The following is a 21,211-nucleotide window of genomic DNA, read 5'->3' on the forward strand; positions in this document are numbered from 1 at the left end:
GTCTGTCTGGTGCTGGAACTTTTTGCTTTAAAGAAAAAATAAAGAAAGAAAGAGAGAGAAAGGAGCTCCTGGGCTTCAAGCAACAGTAGTTTTCTCTATGTCAGCCTTAACAGAGAGCAGTCACCTTTTCACCTTTGTGGAATCTACTCATCCCCTCATTTAAAGGAAGGGAAGACTTTTCTTCTTACTTCCCTGTTAGAAAGTATTTGGGGGAACCTGCTCTTCGTGGGAATCCTGTGTACTTCCTATAGGCACATTTCAGAAATGACTTGCTGGTAGACCCCTTAGGAAGAGGGGAAATAAACTGAGAGCCAAAACCTAGAATATGGTTCTGTCCTTGAAGCTCTGTGTTCTGGTGGTAAAAGAACAACTCTTGCTTTGCAGAATTCTTGTCATCCAAGTAGGCGAAGTAATTAATGTCCCCATTTCGTATTTGAAAAGCTGAGAGGTAACATAACAAGATAATCTCAGTTAAAATCAGCAATTTTGTGCTTCCTCAACTTAATATTTTATATTAAAAAAAGCCTCCTTTCTTACTCATTCTTTCCTTTTCATAGTGGTAGTCTATCAGTTTACTCTATATTAAAAGGCTCAGTAATGCACCAGCTACCAGCTGGAATTCAGTATAAGCAAAACTGGCATATTTTACAAGAAGGAAGAAATTGAGATAGGAGGAAAAACCAAAAACCTTAGAATTTTTTACGCTTTTTTGTTGGGGTTGGCAAGAGGAATTTTCTTCTTAATTCTGGACTTCTTGCACTGGACTCATTCTGGACATTTGGTCTTATTAGATGTAATTTATGTTGATGTTTTTGAAAGCAAACTTGTATGACCTTGTAAAAAAAGCCTTGATATGCCAATGCACACATCTTTCAATCTGTTCCTGCCTTTCTTTGCTTGTGTTAACTGGCTACTGGCTTCCCATCAGCTATTCAAAGTAAGGCCAAAGTCAAAATAATACTAAGATTTACTATTACTCAAAATCATAAATCTTTTTTTAAAATACCTTCTAAAGAGGAACTGGGAGGGCATATTTATTCAAGCCATAAACACCTCTTACATAATCAGGCTTAAGCCAACTTAGTTAACGTGTTTTGGCCACTAATCTTAGTTAGCTCTCTGGATAGATTTTCACCGAAACAATTTCTTTCTCTTTGGTGTCCTGTCATAGAATCATAGAATCTTTTGAGTTGGAAGGGACCTTTAAAGGTCATTTGGTCCAACTCCCCTGCAGTGAACAGGGACATCTACAACTCCATCAAGACTTCAGTAGCAGCCTGTCCTATCCTGTGCGAAGCAAGTTCATTGTTCTCTCTTAGCCTGTATTTAAAGACATGTCTTGTAAAGACAGTCGTGATCCTGTCTGAGGTTAGCACCATCGAAAGTGTGCATTTTTGGCTCTTCAGGAATTGAGTGGGGAAAAAAAGAGTGATTTTGTTTATTAATTTAGTATCTTTCGCTTACTGGCTTCAGAAATTCTCTTGTATGTCTATAACGGACTCACTGCTGACAGTGATTTGATTTGTTTAAGGGAAAAATCCTTGCTGTTTACAACTAAGCTGGGAAGATTTAACTCAGAGCCTCTAATAATCAACCGTCTCTTCCCTCAGGTCCAGTGGAGCACGTCCATCTGAGTGTCCCTTTTGTTGCAATCAGGAATAAGGATGTCAACATTACTGCAGTAGTTTGGCCCAGTCAAGCAGGCACACTTACCTACTTCTGGTGGTTTGGTAACAGCACCAAGGTATGGTTGCCCTTTGATTCACATTTATTTGCTAAGCTTGTACCAGGCAGGGAGCTCCCTTAACCCCAATGAAAACTTCATGTCATTGCTTATTTTGTGTTATTTTCTTCTTTTTACTTTCTAAAAAAAGATTGTCATTATTTTAAACTTCAGCTCTGTGTATCTTTTTCACCCTCACTCACATTGTTCTTAGAAGTAGTTATTTTTTTTTACATCTGGTTGTTATCTGCCCCACTGAGCTATGAAGACCACAGTTATTACCAGAGTTCACTTGCAATGTAACTGCATTATATCTCTATGTATAGGATAATACCGGCTTTCAACACTATTTAAAAACTGCCAGTGTCCAAATAACCATGGGTGTTTCCATTATGTACCAGAATGCTGTATATAACACTGCATTCCAACACAATACTTTAAAGCTGTTGGTGTTCAAACAGAATCACAGAAATAACCAGTTGCATCTAGAATTTCAAGTGAGAAGCTCAAGAAGCTCTGTTTGTGACTATTGTTCATAGGCTGGATATATACTGGAATAGATAGATAAATAGAGAGGAGACTCCTTTATAGGGAATGTTGAAGATGCTGGCAAAAAGTTATCAAGAAATACTTTTTCTATCAATAATTTTAGTGCATGAATCTACAAGTTGTGATAGTGTTTTCTAGTGGAGAGAGCAGAACTGCTTATTAGTGATAGATTTTGACGCAGGCTTCAGGTGTGAGACAGCTGACACAGGCACTATCCTCCATGAAAAACAGTGGCTGCACTGAATTGTACCACCCCTATTTTTCAATTTAGAATCTGCTTTTACTTACGAAAAGCAGATTAAGTCATGTCATTTTCTACTATATTGAAAGCAATTTAGGTGTCATTGTTATTCTGCCACAACTTTTGTCCTTAATGTAGAAGAGTTTTTGAAATAGAAATTAGTATAGAGGGAGAAGAACAGTTTTGTTTGCTAAAGATTTTCGTCCATCTGTTGTGGTGTTTGGATCTGTCTTGTAAATAGGATCTGTTACTTACACTATCATCTAGTTCAAATTTCAGTAGAGTACAGGCAGGTGTGTAGATGTGTCAGTGATTTGGACATAGCTGTATGTGGAGTAGCTAAAATTTTAATTCCTTGGAGTGGTTTTATGTGTTATTGAATTACATTGAGTTACAGATCAGACGAGATGGTTCCTCTTATCTGCAGATAATCAAAGATCCAGAGCACCATTCATTCTTATTGTTCTCTACAGCTACCTCATGTATTTCAGTTGTGCCGCTTAGCCACTGACAGTGTATGGCAATATGTGTAGATACAGCAATAGCTGCTTTTTGATATATATATATATATTTTTTCCTCAGAACAGTAGTCTGAATCAAATTAAAACTCCTTCTGGGATGCTTGATACATGTCTTGTGGACAAACTTTGGCACTCTTAGTACTGGTCAAATCTGGGCACACTGATTTGTTTGTGAACTGTGGGATGTGGTGTGTAATATTTTGCACAGCAACTATTTGGCATTGTTACACCCTGATAGCAACTTCTATGTCTGATCAGCCTATAGGCATCCCAAGCAGAACCATGTGTCTTGTGTCACTGCACATTCTCACAGAGGTATTCTGTCCTGCTACACAGGAAAATGTTGTCTTACACTCCAATAACCTGGCTGAGATCCTTCTGTTGCCCTCAACATCTTGCTGGAATCATTGTACTGAATTTCTACTGTACTAATTTTTGCAGTATACCCAAAGGCCAATTTGCTTGGATTAACACAGGTCCAGTTTAATAAATGTGTCCAGCTGTCTAATAGGTTGAGCAAATGAACCTTAAACTACTTGATTTAATTTAGTGTTGATTTCCAGGTCTTGGTGCCTGAATTAAAATTAAGGAGTTGGCTGAATGTTAAAACTCCATGATGGAGGTGAAATCAGCCATGATAATGGAATGTCCTGCATGCACACACACACAAAAGGGAAATAGTAATTTTAAAGACCAGATTGGTTCCTCTTATCTGCCTTTGCACATAATCACACCCTGTAACCTCCAAGTATATTGCTAATATCACTGCATTTTAATTCTGCTTGCCCAGGATGTGCATCTTAGTATATGTTAGCTGCAACTCCTGGGCTACCCCAGGCTGCCATCAGGTTCCCAGATATCAGACAGGCTTTTCTTTTGTTGTTTTTTTAGGTGATGAATGAGAGGGTCAAAATAAGGTGGCATTCTACAGATGAAAAATGTCTTCGCCAGCCTGGGCTTATGCCAGTGGAAACTGATTTGTCTATGAAAATGACATGTACAGTCACAGTTTTGAAATGCAGGCAAATTATCAGTCTGATGGGATTAAGTGTTAGAGCTGGAAAGTGAATGTTTAGGATATTTTTCTTTGGAAACAAACTATCAGTTTGGAGAATGAACAGCTGTAATGGCACAATTGTTTTATCTGTGCTCTTAAACCTCTAAGTGCTTTTGCAAAGGAGAATGTATCACTGTTTCTATTGTAATGGTTTAATCTAAACCAAGAGACTTGTCAATAGACCAGCTGTCAGCTCAAAGGAACTATTAGGGCAAGACCTTTGATTTTCAATAAGTGAATCTCTTTCCCTAAATGTGGTGCACTTTTCTCCTCTAGATGTGTATCAGTGTAAGAATTTTCTGTGCAAAGGAGAGAGCTGTAATGCTATCAGGAATGTATTTGAGAAGATGTAGATAAAGTCAGCCTTCTCAGCTGCAGTTTGGAACTAGCCAAATGCTGCTCAACTTTATTCTGGAAGCCATCCAGCTGTGTTCAGATAGTAGCGTCTATAGGTGTTATGCCAAGTCTTAACATAACTTGCTAGTTTTATAACTGAAGCTGACTCATGCCTTACAGACTTGAAACATGGGCAAGACAATATTTGGTGTCAATTGCACTGTCCTGATCAGAGCTGCTCTGAGATAGAGATGCATGGATTTGCACTTATAAGTGAGAGCAAACCTTGCTGAGCTGCTTGAGTCCTTGAGGTTTTAGGGAGCCTCTCATGCATCCAAAGGTGACTTCAGACAGGGTTACTGGCCACATCCTCACTGCAAGTGACAGCATGGTGGTGCCTCCAAACCACAGTGGTGTGGTCTCCCTGTCCAGTTATTTTCCTAGGCAGGTGTAGTGGGACTAGCAAGGGTGGAATATTAGAACAATTCTCTTATCAGGAAGAGTGTTAAGGCACTGGAACAGGAAGTGGAAGCTCACTTCTAGCTCAGGGAAGTGGTGGAGTCCCCATCCCTGGAGGTGTTTAGGAACTGTGGAGATTTGGCATTTAGGGGACGTGGTTTTGTGGACAAAGTGGTGATGAGTTGATGGCAGGACTTTATGATCTTGGAAGTTTTTTCCATCCTTAGTAATACTATGATTCTCTGAGTGGTCATAGTGCTGACAGGTTGATGGTTGGACATGATTTTAGATGTCTCTTCAAACCTTAATGATTCTGTGATTCTAAAGAATCCTAAATCTGACAAATAGGAGTTGTTTGAAAAAGTATTGTGTCTCTGGATTACATTCAAATACTGATTTGAGTTGGACCTTCTGTTTTGGACAGCAGAGAAAGAAACTATGCTGAGTGTTCATACTTGTATGTTTACAACTCTGCATTCTACAGCATTAATTCTGCAGTCACTGACTGTGTTCTGCTGAGGTATTCATACCGTAATGAGTTGCAGTTCAGTGGAAATAATTTTCAGGAGGAATTTAGTGAAGTGAGAGTAAGCTTAGCCTGTGGAATGGTCTCAGTGGGTGATGTTTGGATCACATGCTTTTTGAACTTAGCAGAACATGCAGAGCTGTGCACTCCATATCAGCCAGGGGTGAAAGGATACTTTGACCTGGTGGATTATTCAGCTGACTGTTGTACCTGAGTTAATTGCATCCCAATTTTGATATTCTTGTCATTATTTCCCCTTTGCAGCCCCTCATCACTCTGGAGAGCAGCATCTCCTACGTCTTCAGTGAGGAGGGGATGAACACTGTCACTGTGCAGGTTGCTGCAGGCAACACCCTCATCCAAGACACCAAGGAGATCGCAGTACACGGTAACTTCATCCACTTACAATGAGATGTCAGGGAGCGCATAGAAGTGAAGAACAGGCAGTTGTCATTGAACCAAAATGAACTCCGAACTCCCTATTTCCTGGAGGGACCTCCAAAGTAAAATGTTTGTTAATTGTGAACAAAGTGGATCAGATTTATTATAATTTGTAAAGAGGACTGTATACAGCCAGGATTTCTTTTCACATAGTCGTTGTATAAAGGTGAAGAGTTTGGAAGAAATGGGACAGAAATGGCCCTCTTGTTGGTATTTCTGCCCATATTCCATACCACAGTGGGACGTTCACTGTGTGTTCACTGGACTTCTCTATGCATTATGTTTGGTATGTTTGTGCTGTACCTGTACATAGAAGAATTTTCTCCTGGGTTAGCCTTCATTCTACTTACCAAGTTTTTGGCATCCAGCATTCAAGGACAAGCTTCTCTTTAGGCAGCATGTTTTATTGAGAAGGTCCCAGCAGATCCATAATGTGTTTCTCACTCTATTTCCAAATGCCCTGTAAGAAATTTTGCTGTACTCTGTAAAATATTCAAAGCTTTGGACTTTATCACAGAGTAATTCATGCAGTTGGAACATCCAAATAGTTCTATACATGAGGCTATGTTGTAAACTGATCTGTTTGAAGGAAGGCATCCTTCCTGAACCCATATCTGGTGATCAGTTCAAGTCCAAATATGTAAATAAGTGACATCTTTGGTAAACATGTGCTCTGGTAAAATTACATTACCTCTTCTAATCTGTGACCTATGTTTAATTATTATGTCTCTAAGTGTGAGTTCACTCTTTGTGGTGTTAGCAGTGGAGGAGATTTATTGAGGGTTTTCAACAGTTGTAGCTAAGAGTGCAGAATTTAGTAAAATAATAATAATAATAATAAATTGGATGTTTTACTGCGTTTAAATGTCAAAAGCTTTATATGTCAGGCTCTGGGTTATGCCTTCAGAAAGAACATGAGAGAGATTGCCTGCTCTCTATGCTTGTGTTATTAAAAAATATATTGCAGTGTCTAAAAAGAAGAACAGAACTTGCAAAAGATGCAAACAAATGCTGTGCTGGCACATCCCTTCTATTCTGTGGATTTCCTCATTTATACACTTGCTGGTTTAGCTTGATCTAAAACTGGTACCTTCTTAAGCATGATTAATGGTACTTAAGTGTCTGCAGATCAGGTGCTTCAAGGTGTGACGTAGCACATCTCTAGAAACAGGAAGGACAATCTTCTACCCTGAGAATCTGTATCTGAGTGTGATTCCCATCCTGAACTTGTGTCTCCTACTCTCCTAAATTCATTGTGCGTGTTTGTCATAAATGTTAGGCGTGAACTGTAGTGACACCAGAGGGGTGAGATGGAGTAGGAGAAGATTTTAAATTGGTCTAAATTTGAAGTCTAGGAAGTTTTTCTTCTTCCTGCAATCAGTCAATTAGGAAGTAATTTCAAAGCATTTCATGAATAGCCGTTGCTTGATTACCCTGTCATTAGCACCACTGGGCTCTGATTTGTTGGGGAATTAACTGTTCGTGGCTTCCCTCCAGGAGAGCAAACAGATAATGCCTGCTTTTGAAAACATATTACTTACAGTATGTGTTTTCTCTGCAGACCATAGTGCATGTAATTACACAGACCTTCCAAATTTCAGGCAGATGCTGTCTTATTTACTAGCTAACTTTCTTGTAAGCAGAACAAGAAATTGAGTGGCAAAATTACTTGGGCCTGGGTGGCCTAAGAATGACATGAAAGGAAGGCATCATCCTATTTCCCTTGTTTTTTATTTCAGTTGCTTCTGGGAAAAGCCACAAGCTGGCAATAGAGCAAGATTTCCTTTTTAAGTTATTTGCAAGTTTTCTGTCCTGCTTGGTGTTAGCCAGGCTCTTCTCTTCGATCACTCTTTTATCTCTCTTTTGTTTTAAATCACTTTAATGCAAGGACTGCTCTAAAAGTAATGCCTTCTATTTTATTTTGTTGGCCTGTAGTGTCAGATGTGGATATTGGTGGTACGCCCATAGAGGTTGAACCTTCCATCAATGTTCTGTTACATGTTGGTGTGAGATGGCAGTGGAGGGACAGAGAATGGTGTCTGATGTGGAAGTGCTTAAGAAGCAATGGCGTGTCACTGAATTCCTTCATGCATCAAAATAGGCACCCACTGGCATTCACCAATGCTTGCTGGACATTTATTGAGATCAAACAGTGAATGTGAGCATGGTGAGGCAGCGGGTGCAGTGTTTCAGCAGTGAAAACAGTGACAGTGGGTCACATCCACTGTGCAGATTTTTATGAGCACAGCATGCAGGCTCTTGTTCATTGCTGATGAAAATGTCCAGCTAATCATCATGACTGTGTTGAAATATAGTGCTCTGATAGTGTTTTGTAGCTGAGAATTTGCTCTATTAAATAGTGTTACTGGGCTCTTTGTATCTGTTGTAGTTTCCATGGAAATAAATAGGGGATATTACTGAATTCCCACTTTTGGCTTTATCCTAAGTGCTGCCCATTTAATCTTCTCAACAATACTGTTCTTCTATTCCAGAGTATTTCCAGTCTCAGCTCCTCTCATTTTCTCCTAACTTGGACTACCACAACCCTGACATCCCTGAGTGGAGACAAGATATTGGCAAAGTCATCAGGAGAGCTTTAGCACAGGTGAGCTTCTGTTTCCACTTCTTCTGCCTGATGTAGACTAGGCTGATAAAGTATGCAGACTTTTTCAACATACTAGCTTAAAAGAGTGGGAAGAACGCAGTAATGAAGCTATCATTTTAAATAGACTGCTTCTTAATATGCTGAATCTTTTTATAGAGGCAAACTATATTGGGAGTTCTGTGGAAATATTGTAATTACTTTTATTAATGTTTCTGTGGCATTTTTCAGCTTTTAATATCCCCGAGGACTTTAAAAATTCCTGATTATAATAGCATTGGTATTATTCTTATTTTGCCAAAACTGATGTTACAAGTTGCACTGGTTTTGCTCCGAACATTTGGTTAGTGTTACTGTGTGCAGGTTGACAGGTGATCCACTCCATGCCAGAAGACAGACCAATGTAGTAATGTTAGGTGCGTGAGGATATTTTTGTCTATTCCTAATACTCAGTCTTCCAACAGAACTAAGTGTACCAACCAGTGAATGTTATAAAGGTCTACTCCCTTTCCAACTGGGACAGAAAATGAAGATTCAGAAGGAAAATAATCTTACCTCTTAAAACACAGGGCAAAGAGAAGCTGCCAGGGGTGGAAGATACTGAACCTTCCTTTGGGATTAATTAGAATATGTAAACTAGCTCTCGAATTCTTGCAGGAAAGCGGACAGAATAATTTATGGTATCAAATAGCCAGGGATTTTGTGTGAAATCAAGAAATAGATTTGAGCAAGCCTTTGTGTTTTTTACTGTCTAACAAAAATATATCTTGCTTTCTGTTTTTTTTTTTTTTTTTTCCTCAGCTACATCTGCTCTTAGAAATGGTGAATGATTATTTTTATGAGGAAAGTGCATTCCTGCTCAGCTTTCCTCATCTGCAGCCTACTCAAAATTCACAGTTTATGAGAGTTTCCTTGATTGTTTTCCCACCCTGAGAAAACACTTACTTCATTTGTTTTAGCTGGTCTTCCCTTGTAATGTATTCAAGTCAAGTTTGCAGAAAAAATAGATGAGTTATACTGTAATAACAGTAGCCTAAACAATAGAAAGTACATAGAAATGCTTGTTTATATGTTGTTTGTTGACTCTTTGGCTGCAACCTACAATCTGTTCTTATAGGACAAATCAACAGGAAAAGGCTGCCCCATTGATGTGTTTTGGTTGTTTCATATTTAGCAAGTAATTTTCATCATATATCCCCATTAGCTGCATGCTTATCTGTCTCCTTGACTCTCTGGATCTGACTTTAGATTACTCTTGTAGCGAGGGACTACATGGAAAATTCAGATATGAACAGATCATAGGTTTTTACTTTGAACACTGGGTTGTGGTCTTCAGGCGCATGGATGTTGTCAACACTACATTTACTTCTAAAAATGACAGAGTGCATCATTAGCAGAACCTCTACTTAAAAACTCACTCAGTGGGTACAGCAGTTCATGAGGGCTTCAACAGCTATAGCAGAACTGACAAATTACAGTTTGATGGGAGTGTAGTATCCCATAGTGAATGGAAACATCAGCAGTAGAAGAGCAGCTAGAGACCACCTTTCTACCTTTTTTAAGGTGACCGGTATTCCTGATGAACAAATCTTGGTAGCTGTATTTCCTGGGTTGCCTACTTCTGCTGAGCTCTTTGTGCTACCCCGTAAAAACACAACAGAGAGGAGGAAAAGTAGTGAAGCTGATCTGGAGCAGGTAAGAAAAAAAGGATTTACACATCATTTATTCCCATCGTAACATTCGCAGATGTATCCTTTTCAGCACTGGAAATGACTTGCAATAAGTGTGATGTAACTGGATGCGCTTTGGACTGTGGAAGTATAGTTTATGCCACTAAAGAGAATGACTTTCACAGGGAAAATTGACTTCCCAAGCTCCTCTCTGAGATGTGTCACAGTCTACCAGCAGTGGTTCTACCTAGATCAGTAGTGTGCCCTAATTACAGTAGTTATGGCCAAAGGAACCTTGAATATGTACTCCCTCCACTCCTTGGAGGAATGTTAATAGACAAAGGCCAAAGCAACAAGATAATATACTGAGGTTTACTAAAAATAAATCAGGCTCTTCAGCTCGTATATCACTGGTACAAGATCTCTTTATTCTGAAGCAGCACATGGTGTGTGCAAACTGTATTTGAAAGTTACAATATCCATCCATTTAGATAAATAGGTAATTACAGTGATGAATAGCTACAGTGATATACAGGCAAGGGAAGAGCTTGGAACAAGAGCACTAGTCTGCTGAAGCTTTTTATTTTTGCTGGAATTACCAAGTGATTTCATCAAGCAAAAGAAATGAAAGCAAAGGAGTGAAGTAGTGCTGAAAAAGCTGCTTTGCTCTAGCTAATGTTATTGTACACACCATTCCCACTATGCTACTATGTGGAAGCTATGGGTGAGTCCATCTCTTCCTGAAGACAGTAAGAGATATATGTAGCCTACAAATGGTGACTAACATTCCTAAACATTCTCCTAAGCTGGCTCTCTTCTATATTGTAACTGTATCTGTTACTATTTTCGTAGGTTGTTGAAATCCTTTTCAACGCTCTCAATCAGAACCTGGTCCAGTTTGAACTGAAACCTGGTGTTGAAGTCATTGTGTATGTCACTCAGTTAACATTAGGTGAGTGTGGAGTAAAAGGCACAACTGCTGTTTTGAGGATTCATGCAGCTGCAGGTGAATGGGTTTAAACTGTAGTGCTCAACGGTTTGATGTATGTTGCTGGGTTACTTAGGGCTTGTCATTCTGAGACAGAAGAAGGAAGTATTGCAAACAGAGTCAAGCAGTGAGTCCTCATGCACCAGTTTGTACAAGTATTAAAAGTACCATTTAAGAGTTTTTTGTGGTGTAATTAGCTTGTGTGTTGATGCTTATCAGTTATTGTAGGACATCGGGTTAATGATCTTCTATTAAACTTTCATGGGGCACCTGTAGAATGAAGGGAGAGTACTCTTACTAACTTTCATGGATACTGGATCATATCTTTGTTGTAGAGGGTTTGTTAATGTTATGACTAGCCAAGAAGATTTATGTGTGCAACAGTCATGAAAAGATCTATACCCGAATATTAACTTACACAAATCACTGTTTCACTCTTGCCTATCTCCATTTTCACATAATAGCAAGTAGTTGCTTTAAGATTCATCATCACAGTTGCTTTAGACTGCCCTGCTTTGAAGCTCTCAGCTACAGATGAGAATTTTGGACAGCCTAGAGCAAAGCTCTTGGTTATTGCTGAGACACTGTTGGCTGTGGAGGAGATGAAGGATTTATTTTGCCCTTGCTTTTTATGGCTGCTTTTGCAGTTATCTGAAGTATGGGATCTTGTGCATGTGACATTGCTGATAGCCTCTCTGGAAAAGTGAGGTTCATGTCCTGGGATAAAGCATGTTAGCTTCCTTTTACTTGAGACTTTCAGAGAGCCAAAACTTGGGCAAAACCAAGGCTCAGATTCTGTCTAGCAGATAATGCCTTTGTACCTTTGCTTTCTGATTGTTGCTTGGAGGTGGGAGTCGGACCTTAACAGAAATAGTCTGAAGGGAATTAATTTACAAAACAGAATGAGATCCAAATTTCTGCAGTCATCATGGTTTGTTTCTGGGTGTGTTCTAGTAAGGCACCATAGTGGGAGTGCTGTATCTGCATTTTGTTTCATGAGCATTCCTGTAGGGTTGGGTTTTTTTTTGTGTTGAGTGAAATAAGAGTCAGTTATTTTCCAAGAAAGAGTTCATAGAAGAGGTGGAAGCAGAATACTGGTAGGATCAGACTCCTAAATGTGAAAAGTTGCAACTAGAACCAGAGAATTATTTGCAGAGAATTTGTCCCCATTATCTAAGTGACAGAAAAAGAATAGAGAATAATAGAGGAAAAAAAAAAAAAAAGAAAAGAAAAGAAAAAGAAGAAAAAAAAAACAACAAACCAACCAAATAATATTTATGCAGTGAGAAATGTTCAGATGCTACTTACAATCATTTGCACATTGTTAGAGTGTTCTCATCAGACTTTAATAGCTCTCAGTCCATTAAGACAGTGTGTTCCAATGAGCTGTGGAAATAGCTGCACAAACAAGGTTTTATAACACACTTTATTTGCCCTACCAAAAATGCCAAGGATGGGTGGATCAAAGATCCAAAGTGTAGTGTCTGCTTGGGTCCAGGTTTATTGATTTGGGCTCCTTTACAAAACAAAAAATGACTGAATTAAAAGATAATGTTTAGGTCTTGTTAGAAGGATGAGCCTTCGGGCTTCTCAAAAGACCAGGACTCTTTCACATGTGAAGCAGACATGTCACTGGAAGATGGGAACCACTCTGAGATTACTTCTCCAAGTATTATTAAGTCAAACGTCATAAATTTCATTTCCACTTCTGTCCCTGGTCAAACCTAAAAAGAAATAGCTCAGTGTTAATGCAGGAATGATCAGCCATTCAGCTGAGCATGGCTTGCTGTGCCTTTTCACTAGGAGATGTTAGACTGCATTGCCTTGAAAAAGGAATGTGGCATTCAAAGGATATGAGAGTCAATTAATTTTCTACTGATTGGCCTTGATGGAAACAGCATGCACCATGCAGTGGTGATAATAAAGCAGATGTGACAAAGACAGTGGTGAGCTCAATTCTCTGGCAGTTATGTGTTTGCTAATATCTTGCAAATGTAATGCTCTGCCTTTCCTCTTGCAGCACCCCTTGTTGATTCCAGCACAGGTCACAGCAGTTCGGCGATGCTGATGTTGTTGTCTGTGGTGTTTGTAGGCCTGGCTGTTTTTTTAATCTACAAGTTCAAGAGGTAAGTTGAAAAACTGGAGGATAGGAGAAGATGCTGGGTGGTTTACAGGAAATTTAGGCAGAGCAGTGCTTGGATTGCAGGCATAGAATAAGTTGTACAGGCCTAAGGCTTAGACAGCTCTTAGATAGCTCTGTTGTTCTTAAGTACAGACAGAAATCCACCTCTTGCTCTTCCACATCAGTGCTCTGAAAACTCACCAAGAGCTCAGAAGTCAAGCTGTTTCCTGCTTCAGCAGATTTGTTTGAACCAGAGACCAGAAAATGAGGGAAGCTTGTGTGCTCACCTACTCAAAAAACATGACTGATGTCTTCATAGAGTCTACATCCATCTTGACAGCTCCCTTAGTGCAGTAGGATCTACTTTGTGTCTTGCAAAGTGAATAGCTTTTGCAAGAGTAAAGAAGCAGGTGTCATTATATTAAGGGAAGGAGACTTGATGCCAGAAAAGTTTGTGTTATGCATCAAAATGTCTTTGGGATTCTTTGCTGAGATTTACTTTACCAGATATTAAAATACACCTTTTGCTTCAACAGTAAACAGGACATGTGCTGGCCTATGATGTTCTGCTGCTGCAAGCTATCAAACAAAATGTGGGATAAGAACAACCTGTTAGCTGAGAGACTACCTTATGAGAGTATGTTTTAGGCAGATGGAGCTTCTTGTCAAGAACTTTGTATTCAGTACGCAACTTACTGCATTAAATGGTCTATGTGCTCATGACCTGCCTAGTGATAAAATATCATATTAGAATCTTAAAAATATAAATCTGGACATGAATAGTTTGTAAAACTTCAAACTGGGGAATTACATCTTTTCCTGTCTGAATTTCCACTACTTTGTTTCCTCTGCTATCTTTTCTATGGGCCAGAGTCAGGTGAATTTTCCTTTTCATCTTGGTGAGCCAGTTTCCAAGGCTTGTGCTAATGCCATTGGATCTATGGTCTGGGATCAGTCAAGAAGAAGGATCTGCATATTTTGACTTCCAGAGTCCACATCATGTTATGCTTCTACATCTCATAAAGCAAACTCTCATGCTAGCTGAGGATCCTGAGCCTTAATGAAACCTTGAGTGTAGCATTCATCTGCCTCGTGCTGTGCTCCAGGGCTGAAAAAAAAACTGTCCTTTTAAAGCATGTCTGAGAATTTAATGCATTAGAAATTGGATGGGGAGGGAGGAAGAGAGAATAGATGGCTAAAAGTGTGAGTTTTGCTTAGTCCAAAGCTCTTCAACTTACCAGTTCTTAATCTGCTTTGTTCCAAGCATGGTGAACTGCCAAAATTTAGAAGTTAGATACCCAAAGTGTCCTCAGCTTAACTTTTTTTGGAACAGAAAGCAAATACTTGAGCTCAGTAAGAGCAGGCAACAGTTATGAATGGAAAGTTAAAAGGAGTTGAAAACAAAAGCTTTCCTCTAGCTGTTAGTGATGCAGAGGTCCATTAGCAATATGTACTTTTCTGATTAACAGTGGTCCTGGCCTGAATACAGAACTGCTGCTAATAGGAAAATGTTCTGGGAAGAGCATGGGCCTGCATGAATTTTTAATTCCACAGATTTATAGAATCAGTGCTTTGCTGGTTTGCACACAGGCTTCTTATTATTGAGTCCATCAAGCTATAGGCTCAGCAGGTAGAAAAAACAATTGGTCTCCTTTCAACAGTCTACTGCACACTAATAATCCTAGTGACCCCTAGGATGCTTAAGACATTATTTGTCAGTTCTCTTGTTTTAAATATTCCCCTGGGAACTATGCGTGGGGGCCTTTCCATCTGCCTATCTGATATCTGATTTTCAAGGATATTATTCCAATAGTCCAAATTAATTTCTCTTGGAGTTAGGAAGAAGAAATAATGCTTCCTCTTTCTCACTTTCCCAAGCAGCAAGGGAAAATAAGTCCCTGCAAACTGTCATGATCCTAAGCATGACAAACCATGTTTTGCAATGAAATGGTAACAAATAGACTTTGGTTAGGTTTTATGAGGTTCAAGTCCTTGTCGTTCTCTGATGCAGGATCAATTCTTTATAACTCTTTCTGAAGTGGCATTTTCTACTGTGTCGCTGTGGGCCTGTCAATAGAAACAAACCTAGCAATTTTTTTCTCAGTTAATAGTAGTGCTTCAATTGATTTTTACTTTTGGTTTCCAATGCACCACTGATCATATAATAAATACTGAGGGAGTTGGCAATTGCAACTGATTATACTGAGTTGACTGCTGCTGTCTGAGCTGGGTGTGCAGTGTCCACTGTGCACACACCTTGTTGTTTAGAAGGGCAGCACCAGAACATCAGGTTTACTGCTGGAAGAGCCCCTGGCACAGAGTAGGAAGGCAGTGACCTGAGACTTGGGGTAGCTTTAGGTTGGTGTAGTTATTAGCGGATGCTAATGGCATGTTTAGGGCTGAATATCACTGTGGTGCCATCACCATCTGATAGATAATATTCTGCATCACTGACACTGCTGCGTTTTTGAGATTAGTCTCAGTTTAACTGGTCTGATTAATCAGTGATGTACCAAGGATCCCTTGGCAAAATATAACTTATTTTCCTTTCTGTGCAGGAAAATCCCTTGGATTAATATCTATGCCCAAGTTCAGCATGACAAGGAGCAGGAAATGATTGGTTCTGTCAGCCAAAGTGAAAATGCACCCAAAATCACTCTGAGTGAGTTCACAGACCCTGAAGAGCTGATGGACAAAGAGCTGGACACGCGAGTGATGGGTGAGACACAGCCCTTGGCTGGAGCTTTTTTCACTGTATATTAGGTGAGGATGTGGGTGTTAAGTGAGGCAGTGACTGTGATCCCATGTACAAGCAGATGCTGAGACACTGAGACAGGGAAAAATTCTCTCAACAAGAGAATAAAAGGGAGTTTTTTCCTACAGTTTTCCAGCCTTTTTCCTGTTCTATAGACTAGAGCAGGAAACTGGCAATAGTAGTAGATAATAAAGGAGTTAGTAACAGCTGTGACTCACACTTAGGTCTGTTCATGACCCTTTCTCTCCTGTGGAGGGCTCCCAAATTCACTGAAGCCTCAGAAGAAACAACTGATCCAAGATTACACTGTTGATTTGCTTTCTTTACAGATGAATATGTCGCTAATGGCTTAACAAGTTTACTGGTAGCCAACAGAACTGTAATTACAGATTTTCTGCATATTCTGTGCTTATTGCAAGTGCAAAGCAGAATGTGTTACTTTTAAGCTCCTTTTCTGTCTCTACACTTACACAATCACATCCTAAGAAGAAGTAAGATGCAGTATAGACCCAACTGTTGAAGCTGCTGCACTGACTCTCTTCTCCATTTTCTCCTCCACAGGAAGCATCTCAACTATTGCCAACAGTGAAAGCACAAAGGAAATCCCCAACTGCACTAGTGTTTAATACTGAGAATCCTCTTGGTCTACAAAATTTCTGACTTTTTATTTGTAATTATTATTGTTATAATTATTATTATTATTATGAAAAAAAGAGAGTTATATGTCATTATTATCATTTGGGAGGGGATGGGGGTGGGCTTTTTCCGTTTACCAGGGCTGCATTCATAAAGAGCAGGTTTCTTCATACTTAGGAAATGCCCATTGGATCAGAAATAAAAAAGCAAAGAATGAGAGAAGTGTGCAATGGGATTTGAATGCTCAACTCCTCTCAATACAGAATAGGAATTAAGTATTCAAATACAGTAGGAAGATATGGTACCTTAGGCAAGGTAAATGTAGGTAAATGGTCCCTTTTCTGATCTTTTTGTGAGTCATGAATCATCTGATTCATCCTGCTAGAAGGCTCAGGCTGGGCTGTTGGACCAGAGTCTGCAACCTGCCAACAGCCCTCACATTCCAGTGATGTGCATGTCTCAGCTTTTTGCAGGATCCTGCCTTTTTGTAATTGCTTTTAATTTCAGTCACCCTCTGGCATTGTTGACTGCTGAGAAAGGGGAAAAATAAATTCAGAGCATGCACATCAGTATTCCTTGGACTGTGGATTGGCTGGAGGGGACAGCACCACAAGCAATGAAGAAACATGCTTGAGTTTATGAACGCAGCTCAAACGCCATGCATGTGAATAGCAAGGATGCCGAAGGCCTACTGTAGATAATTACGATGTACATAGCTTTTTATTTCTTAGGAGATAATTTAATGTTTAGTAAAGGGAGATATGTTTAAAACAAAACCTGAACCACACACACACATGCACGCACACACACACTCCAGCCAACCAGGGACTGTGGTGAGCACTTGAATCACACTTTGGTTCCAAGTGTGTTCCAGTTGTCTGTCATATTTCAATCAGTACCATTTATTTCTTTGTGTATAACTGCAAATCTTTTTTTTTTTTTTTTTTTTTTTTTAAGATTATCGTTTCTTATGATGGAGCAGAAAACGATTTTATCAGGACAGACTGTGAGTCTGTCATGAATATTTTAATGATGTTCATCATCTACTCACCTCTATCACTGTTGTTCACTTCTGAGAAGGCTCTTGATGACATCAGCTGGGGAAGATGCGGAAAACAAACAGAAAATGACCACAATCTCAGTGTGCACAAACATCAGTGTGTTCACACTTCCTTGTGTAACATCAGCTCAACAGTGGGTCTGGCTGCAGTACCTTTATTTCCAGTGATGTCATGTGTTTAAGAGTTAAGCTGGTGAAGTAAATGCTTTTCAGGATGTGTAAGAGATTTTAGCTGAACAGGACACATGTTTAGAGACTACTCTTTGGAGAAGAGGATGTGTAGTCTGATCTACAAAACTGAGCTAGGAAAGGTCTTTCTTGTGAGTTCTACAGATTGGCTGCATCCAGTTCTGGACGGAAATGCTGTTGGAGTAATTTTTTCATGCTAGGTTGGTTGATCATTTCTGATCAGTACAGGGAGGTTCATGAAAAAAAATGTTAGCAAAAAAAGCTCCTAAAGAATCCATCTCTCACCTAACTGAGTTGAGGATAGCCCCTAGTAGTGATGGAGTTTTGATGCAGGTGATAGACTTAGTGGTGAGTAGCTTTTATCCACTTTTCATGAGCTGCTGATGCTAAAAGTGGACTTTATTCTGCAGAGTGTTGAGTTACAAGGCCTAATGGGAGTGGAAGGAAGATTGGAGGCATGTTTGGGAAGAGGTTCTAGAGCTTGTAGAGTTGCAAGAGCAGGCAGAAACGAGGTCAGGTGACAATCAGAATATGGGACATTGGTGTAGCAGGACTGAAATGGGAAGATTAGTAGCGTTTAGGCCTTTCTTGCTACCTCTCTTCATTGCAACATGCTGGCTACAAACTAGCCTCAGCTCCACCTGTCCATTCTGATAAGGGCTGGAAGGTCTTTTCAGGATTCTAATGCTGTTATCTCTTCAAAGGGGAGAAAAACAGTGGTTAAGCATAGTTTTATTGAAAGAATAGTGGGATATTTCAAGTTTAACATTACAAAACCAAAATGTAGCAAACTATTTTTTGTGTGAAATAGTAAAGCTAAATATTCTCAATTCTTCTGCTCCTCCATTTCAGTAAGGCTTGTGGGCCTTTTGTGGTTTAAAAAGAATTCTTTTCTCTTTGCTCCATTGCTTTTCTGCTCTAGTTTCAAACATAAGCTGGAGAGTGATGGCTGTGTTTTTCTATTTTAACTTAAGTTTCCATCCATCACATGCGCATAAACTGTTGCTACTGTCTCTGTTCTTCTGAAACACCAAAGTAGTTTACAGTAATGGCCCAATCTGGTAATAACAGTGTTAGTGCAAGGCCATAGCTTCCCATTTAGACATAGATGGGAGGGATGTACATAAACAATGGTCCTGTGGGCCTTGAGCTAAACTGTGGGCTGATCTCAGTCTTTGTTGAACATTAGGATTTGAGGGAGTGCTTTTGTGAGCTGCTGCAAAGGACTAAATGAGAAATTATTTTCCATATAATTTCTAAACCGGGAAACAGAGTGAAAATGTTCAGTGTTGTTTCAGATTTTCTAAGTTTTACATAGAAATGAGCCTGTGTTCATTCAAAAGGAAAGGTTTGGGATTACAGTTTTCACAAGTTCTTTTCGCAGTTTTTTTTTTCTCCTCCAATTTCTCCATCTACGCTCTTGAAGATGCAATGCAGAGTACGTTAAAATAACTCATCAGATGGGAGGAATCAAGGGGGGAAAATTGGAAGTTACATAAAAAAAAAAAAAAAAGGAAATATTTTCACACACACAAAAAAATCTCAGTGGAGGTTGAGAACTTTCTAAATGATACAGTCAATTTATTTAGAGAAACTGCTGTCCAGAGAACTAGTTTTAATCAAGGATTATCCTACAGTTGCTCCAAAGCAAGCAAACAATAAGCAGGGAGCCAAAATTAAATGCCAAAAAAAAAACAAAAAAACAAAAAAAAAAAACTTGCCTAGTTCTTGATTTGATTCAAACTTCATCTTCAATGAGACTTAGTGGTTATCAACACCTGTCAGAGTGGTTTGTCACACTGCTACTTGGACCAGACAGGGCTCCGTGTGTATCTGGAAAGAGCTCACACTAGGATTATGCATGAGACCATATTTGCAAGAACATACCTCCTTCAATAGGGCAAATAATTGCTGATGGCAGCTGGAAAAACCGTGTGTTCATAACAGAAAACTGCTCCTTTAGGGTGCTAGAAAGGTAACTACTGTGTCACTGTGGAGTACCTGAGGCTGCAGCTATCCATGGGACCTCTACTAAGGTTTGGGTTGGGCAACCAGTGCTGTCTGCTTTTTTGGAAGGTACTGACCTGGGCTGTTTGGCACAGCTTGGAGTATTGTCCACTTTTACCTGTGTATAGATGTAAAGTAACAACAGTTTTTTTCCCCCCTGCAATTTTACGTTGGAGGAAATGTAATGGAAATCCTTGAAGCTGTAGATGATTATTTACCTGAGGGAGGAGGGGAAAAGGCAGCAATATGAGCATAACATAAATTGCTCCCACAGTCTAGTTGTGTATGAAGAGGAAAAGAAAGAGAGAGCAAAAGATTGGGTCGGTGCCTTCTATTACTGCCAGCCTTCTGCCTGCAATGGATTCTGCTGTATTGACTGCAAAATACAAATAATGCATAAAACGTGGAGACTAGCTGCAACTTTTGACTCTGTGTGAATATTATAAATAGCTAGTAGATGCACAATGTGGTTTAACCTGTGTTTGAGAACCCCAACACTAAATGCAGAAGATTTGAAAATGAAGCTAGAGAGACTGGGATTGCAGAGGTTTTTAGTTATGGTTTTACTGCTGTCAGTGAGAGCATGTGCAAGAAAACATGCATTTTCTTCTGGTTTAAGCCTTGGTTTCAAGGACATGAAAAGGTGTCCTGTTCCCCTCCCTTTCCCTCCAGTCAGTTCCCACACACATTCTAGCTTGTGTTGGTCTGAAAAAGCAAACCAGAATCCTCACATCCCTTCTGATGATGTTGGACAGTGCATTAAATCCAAACCACAACCATGGTTTTAACGGATCAAATGAGGCAGACAATTGCAATACTTGTATTAAACACAGTAATACAAATGCATGAGTCATATCTATACATATATATATACTGTTCTTGGTTTTATTGTTCCATTTGAATATTTTTACTGTAAAAAAAAAAAAAAAAAAGGCAGTGGTTTTGAAATTGTTGAAAATAAATGTATTTTTGTACATCAGAGTTACCTCTGTCTGCTCTTTCAGTCCTGGTTCTTCTCAAATTTCCTTTTGGCAGAGCCTCCTCTGTCTTTGCTGGATTATCCTTGCCATATCTAGCCCTCCAACCCTATATGTTATTCAGGGTTATGGAGGGCAAGCAGAGAAGTGTTATAAGGCAGCAGATTTTAAGGTAAAACAGCTACCTGTCTTTTCCTCTTCCTGCTATCTTCCAAAAATAATTATCTCCTTGTCTTCCCATCCCACAGGTTGATCTGATCCTCTTTGGAGCGTGGAAAGTAAACAGGAAGGGAAACTTACTGTGTCTTGCTTATGCAGCCAAGGCTCTGTAAATTCCAAACTCTCTTTTAGA

At 39.4% G+C, this 21,211-nt stretch overlaps 1 protein-coding gene across 1 annotated transcript in view; it reads left to right on the forward strand.

The window, feature by feature from the left end:
- The window catches only part of SORCS3 (sortilin related VPS10 domain containing receptor 3), a 256,024-nt gene extending 239,313 nt beyond the window's left edge, over nucleotides 1–16,711 (forward strand). The window contains exons 20-27 of the mRNA XM_072339830.1: nucleotides 1,611–1,744; nucleotides 5,677–5,800; nucleotides 8,346–8,458; nucleotides 10,019–10,150; nucleotides 10,978–11,077; nucleotides 13,134–13,239; nucleotides 15,794–15,954; nucleotides 16,552–16,711. Of these exons, the coding sequence (XP_072195931.1) occupies nucleotides 1,611–1,744; nucleotides 5,677–5,800; nucleotides 8,346–8,458; nucleotides 10,019–10,150; nucleotides 10,978–11,077; nucleotides 13,134–13,239; nucleotides 15,794–15,954; nucleotides 16,552–16,616 (935 nt within the window). The 3' untranslated portion in view covers nucleotides 16,617–16,711. The remainder of the gene's footprint in view (nucleotides 1–1,610; nucleotides 1,745–5,676; nucleotides 5,801–8,345; nucleotides 8,459–10,018; nucleotides 10,151–10,977; nucleotides 11,078–13,133; nucleotides 13,240–15,793; nucleotides 15,955–16,551) is intronic.
- Nucleotides 16,712–21,211: the final 4,500 nt, after the last annotated feature.

The sequence above is a fragment of the Excalfactoria chinensis genome, chromosome 6, assembly GCF_039878825.1.
Source record: "Excalfactoria chinensis isolate bCotChi1 chromosome 6, bCotChi1.hap2, whole genome shotgun sequence".
Classification (NCBI taxonomy): domain Eukaryota; kingdom Metazoa; phylum Chordata; class Aves; order Galliformes; family Phasianidae; genus Excalfactoria; species Excalfactoria chinensis.